Source organism: Cajanus cajan, chromosome 5 (assembly GCF_000230855.2).
Source record: "Cajanus cajan strain Asha chromosome 5, NIPB_CcT2T_4, whole genome shotgun sequence".
Taxonomy (NCBI): domain Eukaryota; kingdom Viridiplantae; phylum Streptophyta; class Magnoliopsida; order Fabales; family Fabaceae; genus Cajanus; species Cajanus cajan.
Genome location: NC_138521.1, coordinates 57,024,610 through 57,033,320, shown reverse-complemented (window position 1 = coordinate 57,033,320; position 8,711 = coordinate 57,024,610). Strand labels below are relative to the sequence as shown.

The 8,711-nt window shown below is 32.7% G+C and overlaps 2 protein-coding genes across 2 annotated transcripts; both read right to left on the bottom strand.

Moving 5' to 3' along the window:
* Positions 1-1,470: 1,470 nt before the first annotated feature.
* On the bottom strand, positions 1,471-3,915 carry LOC109800871 (protein-L-isoaspartate O-methyltransferase 1). The gene is made up of 4 exons (XM_020361784.3): positions 3,622-3,915; positions 2,923-3,193; positions 2,283-2,447; positions 1,471-1,961 (listed from the first exon to the last, which is right to left on the bottom strand). The coding sequence occupies exons 1-4, from the start codon at positions 3,625-3,627 to the stop codon at positions 1,711-1,713; spliced, it is 693 nt and encodes a 230-aa protein (XP_020217373.1). The 5' UTR covers positions 3,628-3,915; the 3' UTR covers positions 1,471-1,710.
* Positions 3,916-5,128: 1,213 nt separating this feature from the next.
* Positions 5,129-7,546, bottom strand: LOC109801027 (centromere protein X). Its single transcript, XM_020361992.3, has 7 exons — positions 7,439-7,546; positions 7,280-7,330; positions 7,134-7,182; positions 7,005-7,045; positions 5,592-5,631; positions 5,433-5,486; positions 5,129-5,328 (listed from the first exon to the last, which is right to left on the bottom strand). Exons 1-7 carry the CDS (start codon positions 7,442-7,444, stop codon positions 5,225-5,227), a joined length of 345 nt encoding a protein of 114 aa, XP_020217581.1. The 5' UTR covers positions 7,445-7,546; the 3' UTR covers positions 5,129-5,224.
* Positions 7,547-8,711: the final 1,165 nt, after the last annotated feature.

Here is an 8,711-nt window from a genome sequence, read left to right as displayed (position 1 = left end):
ACACATGCATGATTCTTTACGAATGGAGCTTAAGAGTGATTAACACATTTAGTCTTTGAAATTTTAATTATAGGGTGATTTAATTCTTATAATTATCAAAAAGAAATTCTAGTCTTTAAAATTAACAAATGTCGATCAATTTAAGCCTTTAAAATTATATCCTGGTCAATTTAGTCATCAACATTACCACATTAGTTTATTTAGTCTTTGAATTTAATTACTTTTAGTTAAAATGCAACACATTCTTGAATGAAGTTTATTTATATTATACAAAATTCTTTCTATTAAGAGTAAAAAGAATAATATATCAAATATGTAAGGATAAAATAAGAGATGAGAAAATAAGAATAAATAAAATAATAAACACAATAGAAATAATATTTGATGAGTAAAAATTATGTCTTGCGAGCATAAATTAGTTTTTAATTATTAATTTTGAAATAATTCTTATAATTTTACAGAAGAAATATTAATAAATTTAATACAACTAACTAAATTAAATAAGTTGCTTAATTGTTATAAAGTGGTTAAAAAAACCTTCTATATATACTATAAGCATAAAAGAAATAATTTAAAAGTTTGGCACTTTAGATCATGTCAGATGGATGTACCATGATATAAATTAAGTAAAATGTAATAATACTTGTATATGTACTACTAAATATTTTATAATAATCTCAATATGATAACAATTGTCTTAAATTACCACCCTTAAGTCGGAGTTATTAACTATATATATATATATATATATATATATATATATATATATATATATATATATATATATATATATATATATATAGAAAGAGAAAGAATCTGTTTATTCTAAGAATAAGTTTAGATAGACTTACTCGTTTCAATAACTCATGTTCTACATCAAATTTTAACAATTCAATCATTAAATTTACAATTTTTAATGCATAGATCAAGTTTGCAAATTTTTGAAAAATTTAAAAATCATTTAGTATTTCATTTTATTAATTTAAATTGATAAATAATCATAAAAATATTTTATCCGTTGATTTGAATTAATGAAACAAAGTATCAAATAATTTTTAAATTTTTTAAAAAATTATAGACTTGATCTATGCATTAAAAACTTTAAATTCAATGGTTAGATTATTAAAATTTGATATAAAACATAGATATTAAGTGAAATAAGTATAAGTAAATTTACTCTTAGAGTGAACAAATCCCTTCTAATATATATATATATATATATATATATATATATATATAATATTAATAAAGAAAATCCTCTATAAAATATTATTTCATGAAAAAATTTAAACCAATAATCATAATTTTAACCATATTTAATTTAATTATTTCATGCTATTATTTAAAATAATCACAAAGCAACCTTTTTACATTGTCTAAATAATCATCAAAATAAAAATTCCAAATTATTCATCAACATAAAAAGTATATAACACAAGACAATTGTTGAAATTTTGAACTCAATCACTGTTAAATACTACTAGAAAATAATGTTTTATTTAGTTCTACTCCATATTAGATAAACCGAAAAAACAGATTCAGATTTCAGAAACCGACGATAATAGTTATGGTATATTTATTACCATTATACTGCATGATCAACATGAATCATGTTTTTTTTTTTTGGGTAAGAATAAATCAACAACTTTAACTATACAAATTCTTACAGCACGTGGTACAGACAAAACCAGAGTGTTCCCAACGTCCACTTCACTGACCTCGCAGTTGAGCTTCTCTGCTAGTGAGAGGCACATATCGAACAGAAGTCTCAGTTCGGATACTGATAGAACCGTCAGAGTTCTTATCCACGACCTTTAAATCTTGAAATATGTTTCCAACAGGAATAACCATTCTACCACCCGGCTTCAACTGGTCAATAAGTGGTTGGGGGATTTCTGGTGCTGCTGCTCCAACGTGAATGGCATCATAAGGAGCAAACTCAGGCCAACCTTGCCTTCCATCTGTCAGCACAACAATTACTCAAATATTTGAAATTATTGATCCACCAACTTGACATATAACTGCTCAAGAATCATTAATATATACATGCAGCTATCACCACAGAGCAAAGGGAAGAGTTAAAGAAAACGAATATGGACACTCGTTAATATTATTAGCATTATTAAATCCTTCACCTCACATTAAGCTTCAACACCCATATCAAACAAATGGATTAAATTAAACTTTAGAAGCTAATTACATCAAATGAAATTGTATTTTTGTTGTGCAAAAAATAAAAGAGTTTCAATGTTTTAGATTGACAGAAATTGTAGATTACATACCACCAATATGCACAGAAAGGGAACCATCTTTCAATGGTTGAGCTGCAGCACTTTTTTTAATATTCTCAGTTGAAAAAGAGACCAACTCAGGAATATGTTCTACACCAATAGCACGGCCTTCGGGTCCGACCATCAAAGCAAAGCATGCAGTCAAGTATCCAGTTCCTATAAAGGGGTCCAAAGTATCAATATTGTGCCTCAAATGAGGAGAATACAGAGAACAAATGCATTGAAATTCCATTCCTGTTATATAGAACATAATTTAAATTTGTATAACACATCATGGAACGCATAGAACAACACAACATTTCCACATTGAATTGGGATTATGCAAACCTAATTGTGTTGTCAATAAACACTGTCAGTGTCAAGGTTTTACACTATAAAATCTTCATATCATCCTTCTCTTGCTTCATTAAGAAAAGGAAATAAACCATCCATTCTTTTTTGCACAGCCTTGTTATGGCAGCTGCTATCAACATTAAACAACAAATCCAATACACACAATGGTAGTTGAATTATTCCTAATTAATAAGCATTTTCCGTTTCTCTTTAATAAATTAGAAGGAAAAAAAAAAGCAATTGTAGATAGCTCTTTGGCTCTGGTAATAATTATAGAAAATTAGTTCATGGACTATACCAGAGCCAACGTCCAGAGCACGCATCCCAGGTTGCAAATTTTTCTCCAGCAACTGAAGGCAGGAGGCATGCATATGCGGCGCAGAGATAGTGGCATTGTAGCCTATTGGCATAGGACTGTCCACATAAGGTTGGAGTCCACCAGGTACAAACAAAGCTCTATCAATGGTTTCCATTACTTCAGCAACCTTTTTGGATGTGATTACTCCATAACGCTGCAAATTATCTACCATTCCTTTGTTTTCATTGATGGCACTCCCAGACCAGAATTGCTGTATTTTGTGCAAAATTATATTTTGTTTAGAGAAAATAAGAGAACAAGATAAGAAAACACAAACATGTAAGGTTCCATTCATCCTTTTATCTAATTAAGATGTGCCTGGTTGAGTGGTTAGGCCTAGTTTGTTCATACAATGTTGTTGGGCTGTTGATCGCCAAATAAGAGAGTGCGATGCCTACTGTAAGTTAAAGGTTAAAAAGACAATAGAGTAAAATTCCATGACGCAAAGGGCCTCTCCCCTAGTAAAATAAAAATCCGTACTTGAAAACAAATTAACGATGGTAATGCAGTTGAATGATGAAAGCAAATTCATAATTTATTTATTTAGTTGCTGAATTAAAGAATCAACGATAAGGATTCAATATAAATGAAAGCGTGGTCCACGGTAAAAAAAAATATGAAGAAATAGAGAGGGGTTACCTCCATCCGTGAGGAAATTAGGGTTCAGAGAGAGAACAGTCACCAAGGATGAGACTGTAGAAAGTAGTAAATGGAACAAGACACACAGGTAGAAATGTTGTTTTGTTTTTGGCGTTGGTTACTTAGTTGCGTAACGGCACCATTGCAATATGGCATCTTTCTCCCTGCCACTTTCCTTCACGCGCATTCCTCCACCTCTCACTCCAGGTATTGGGCTTAGTATTATCTGGGCTTTCTCACCTCTTCTTTCTCTTGTTTGAACATGAAACTGCGTTTGGGCGCTCTGGCCTGTTAGGCAGGAAAGGATCGAGAGTATGTATGTTTGGGTATCGTCTAAAGGACTTTCAAGAACTTTTTTACTAAAAATAAAATATTCTTTTAGTAAAAAAAATTCTTAAAAAACTTTTTTAAATCTGTATTCAAACATGTTCTAACTACACGAAGTATAACGTGCTGAGAGTGTAATAAAAAATACTTGAAAAAGTAAATTATCACTGGTAACTGAGTAGTACTATAATAAATTTTAAACATGATTTGAGATTCGAATCTTGTAGATGAAAAAATATGATTAAAAAGAGACTTCATTTCCTAATAGGATAAGCTATATATTTTCAAGATTAAAATTATAGTTTAATATGAACTCCTGTTCTGATTGGTTCTATTTTTATTTTCACTATACTTTATAAAATAGAGTTTTGCTAACTAGCGCCCTAAAGACACTATTTAAATAATCAACATATACTGTAAAAAAATTTATTGTAAATTTAGTACTTTTGAATTTTTGCTTATTTAATCATCTGTCTTTAGGGCATGGTTAGCATTTTCTTAAAATGTAAATGATAAGCAAGATTTTTAGAACTTGTTACACTGCATAATTTGATGTGACCGAGTCAAATGTAACTCATAAAAATTCTCGGATCAATTGTCTACACTAGTTAATAGCATATTTGGGGAAATCAAATATTGCAATGCGTACTATTTACCAGCGTCACACATCACACATGTTCACTGTTTACACCAAAAATATTGTTGTTGTTTGCTATTTCTATATATGCTGAATAAAAAATGCAATCAAAGTTTTATGGTTTATTATTGAATCGTGGTTCTTGTTTAATTACTGGTCAAGACAACATTAACACGTGCTTAATACATATTTAGAATCTAGAATTCCTTGCTCTTTTAGACATAGAATGGTTTATTGTGCTCAACAATATCGTGGTTAACTAAATGATTGGTGTTGGTTCAAAATGTAAATGAACCAATATAAAATTGTTTCCATCTTCACAGAATGGTCAATTCCCTACCTCGCCACCCAAAAATTAATTAGCATTGTAATGATTTATCATCATCATAGATAATCACATGAAAATCTTAATTGCTGATTTGCTGTAGATTCGTTAATCGAGCAAGACAAGTTAGAAAGCTTCAAGTAACAGAAAGAAATAACTGTGAGGATACTCCACAGTTTCACCGCAGCCCTTTTCTCTTTAAAAGCCCCTGGAAAGAATTATTGTGTCTGATATCGCAGCATAAAAGCTTAACGATCTTTCTACTATATTGATGATAGGGGAAGTAGAAGTTACATATAAGTATTTGAAATGCTTTAGAAATCTAAAAGTAACTGAGGAAGAATAATCTCCAAATGAGTAGGTTCTATTTGACTAGCACCCTCTGCATCTGCAATAGCCGCAGCACGTTGAACAGCCTCTGCACCAACAGAAAGATTTATGTCAAGATGATAAAGACTATATGCAAGGTTATAGTCATGACCAAGGAAGCACAAATGTGTTTATCATTAAAGATGGAAGAACCTGTGATAAAAATACGGAGAAGTTCAGACGTAAGCTTCACAGCATTGGCATTAGCTGGACCACAAGAGATGGAGAAATGAGTAAAACAAGCAAATGTTAAAACAGAACCTCCACCAAATCTGTCGATAGAATGAAATAATGGAAACATCGCATAAATACCAAAAGTTGTCCGATTCTTCTTGGATGTTCCAACTCCTACCTGTAGCAATAAAACCCATTTTCAGATTATTGGCACACAATGCAACAGTTAAGCAAGAGGTATTATATAGTTGAAGAGAATAACTAAAATATTAGAGGATGTAGATCCTACTTAGGATGCCTTTGCCGTTGATGCCACCCAGTGAGTTATAGATTGTAAAAAAAAAATTTACTTTGAAAAAGTTTTGTTTGAAAGAGTTTGATAACAATCATAACATGAAGATAAATGAAGCAAAGCCTAAATAGCGAATAAAAGAAATTGAAACAATCAGGGCCAACTCCCTTACCAAACATTCGAAGGAAGCATTATACACGAATATGATATATTGTGAAAAAATTACACACTCCCTTGTATTTCATGTTTGCTACACAGATCTCTCCTCTATTACAAAAACTAACACAAAGCTCCCTTTTATTTATAAAAGGCACTACAATTAAATCTAAATGCTCTAGAGGCCACAAAAAATTCCTAACCCGTAAGCACATGATCTACATGGAACTTTTTTGGTCATTCAGATTTATATGTTCAGTGTTTCAAATTGAAAGTTCTTCAAGGATGTGGTCAAAAGTAACAAATAACAATTGAATAAGAATTTGTGAAATGCAAATACTTGTGAACCAAATCAACAGAGTGAGAATGAAACATGATGTATACTTATGTAGGGATCTTGTAGATCATAAAGTGGTTGAAATTGAAAGTCATGGCAAAGTTTGCATTGTTAATAAGTGGATGACTCATGAAGAAAAACCAAATTTATCAAATGCATGCAGGGAGCAATTTGGTGTGTGGCCTGAACCTTGTGTTAATAAGGGAAATAGGAACCTAACTATAAATGACCTTATGTCTCTTCATTTTTGCCAATAAGAACATGGAAATTAACACCGACAGAAACGTGACTGGCAAGGTTCCTAAAAAGCTTTAGAAATGTGGTATGAAATTGAAATCCAATGTAGTAAGAGACAAGATTCCAAATTCATGAGCAGATCTTCATTTTTTTTTTCCTCTGGTAATCGACTTGAAGCTTGATTGAATAAATTTATTCAGAAAATTTTATACAAAAAAATAATAACAAGAAAAATAAAATTAACTTTTCTATAAGCTAAAATTAAAGCTTATTCATAGAAGCCGCCTTTAAAAACTTATTTTAAACTAATTTCTTCTATAATTTGTATTCTAGTCCCAATGATTGACAAGCACCAGTCACGAGTGGAATGAAGAAATTGTTGGAAATACCAGCGCAGAAACAAAATTAATTCAAATGTTGCACAGAACCACAATTCAACAAGGGGAATTCAGAAACTATATCCTGGTCAAGAAACAAGCACAAATAAAAGACTAATAATCAGCTACACCAACGACAAATAGCGAAGAACCTCGGAGTCCGGGGCGTCGTTGGCTTCAACATTTTCGCGCTCTGAAAAAAAAATATAAAAAAAGGTTAGTGATTCGGATGTGGGAAGGAAAGGAAGAGGAAGAGGAAAAATTAGGAGAAAGTGTGGAACCAAGTGCTTGCAATGTCCAAAAGCGCTTCAAAATGGAATGAATGAGATCCTGCGTACCCAATTTGAAGGAAGAAGGAGTCAGATATATAGATAGAGAAATAAAACTATGCTACAAAGAGAGGGGGAAAAGGGTTTTAGAGCTGTACACAGTCGAAGGTGACTTCCTCCATCGTACGGCAATACCCTGTGTGCTTCGTCTAATAAAATTAAAAAAAAAATTGTATTTGGAAACTAATTAACGATGGAAATGAAGTTGAATGATGAAAGCAAATTCATTATTTATTTATTTTGTTGCTGATAATTACCTCCATCGGTGAGGAGAGAAGAGTGTAGTAACTAGAAAATGGAATGGAACAGGACACGGGTAGAGACTAGAGCCTAGAGATGCTGTTGGCATCTCTGTGGGCTTATTTGTTTGGATCTAGAAAGAGGTATTGGGCTTTCTATTATTTGGGCTCTCTCACCACACCTTTCTCTTGTTTGAACATGATGACAAATCTTCTGAGTTCTCTCGTGCCATTCATGCTGTCACGGATACGGGATGAATCATGGATGTCGTTTTGGACAACTGTTTAGGGAAAAGTAAACATTTTGAGTGTCATGGTTATAAAGAAAGATGTATTCTAACATGAAATAGTAAAAAATGTGTTTCATGGATGAATTATTAGTTTTAGCCATAGGATATATTAATAAAAAAATAAACATATGAGATTGAAGAAAGGTAACTCACGTAATTGGTGAAATTTTTTTTTTTTCAAATCATTATTGTGAAACCACCACACGCAACATCATCATTGTCACCATGGTCGTCGTCATAGTGGTTGCACAAGCAATGTTGTCATCGTGTCGCACTCGCAGCATCACCGTGGTCGCGTAAGTAGTGTCGTCACCGTGATCGCACGCGCAACGTCGTCATTGTGGCTGTACTCGCAGCATCACCGTGGCTGCAAGTGCAGTGTCGTCACTGTGGCTGCACCTATAGCATCATTGTGGCCGCAATCGTAGCGTCATCATGGTCACACAAGCAACGTCGTCACCGTAACTGCACGCATAGTGTCGTCACCATGGCCACACCTGTAGTGTCGTCACTATGGTCGCATCCACTACTTGTAGAGAGAAGTTGTCATACAAAGGATTTTGGGGTTTCTCGTGTCTTCCTCCCTTTCCTTGATTATGGAGAAGTGAGATATCTGGCTACTTGGGTTTTTGGTGGTTTAGACACAAATTAGTGATTTTGGATCATATATTGATTGCATGTTGTTTGTCTAGATGAAGCTAAGTTGTATACATTGTATATGTGTTGAAATCATAGTTGCATGTTGAATTTGCTAGAAAATTTCAAGTAATTGAGACAAATCACGATTTTCCCAATTGCATAAATCATTTTCTCGCAAGGTGGAGCTTCATGACGTCAAGTGTAATGCAAGTCAGAGGCTTTCTACTTCACTAACGCTAGGCACAAATTGGCTGGTGTCTGACGTGAGTCAGTTAAAGGTTCTTTGTAGTTAGTTAAGCATGGGTTAAAGGGATGCTAGAGGAATGACATTGGACATGAACGAGACAGAGACTCTTTGTCTT

Bases quoted from the DNA above. Each gene is read 5' to 3' on its own strand.
- LOC109800871 (XM_020361784.3), bottom strand. The intron at 2,448-2,922 runs GTATAGTCCATG...ACCCCTTTATAG, and splicing joins TGCTCTGGACGTTGGCTCTG to GAACTGGATACTTGACTGCA. The intron at 1,962-2,282 runs GTATGTAATCTA...TTGTGCTGACAG, and splicing joins CCTTTCTGTGCATATTGGTG to ATGGAAGGCAAGGTTGGCCT.
- LOC109801027 (XM_020361992.3), bottom strand. The intron at 5,487-5,591 runs GTATTTATGCGA...CTTGTGGTCCAG, and splicing joins GAAGAATCGGACAACTTTTG to CTAATGCCAATGCTGTGAAG. The intron at 5,329-5,432 runs GTTCTTCCATCT...CTGTTGGTGCAG, and splicing joins TCTCCGTATTTTTATCACAG to AGGCTGTTCAACGTGCTGCG.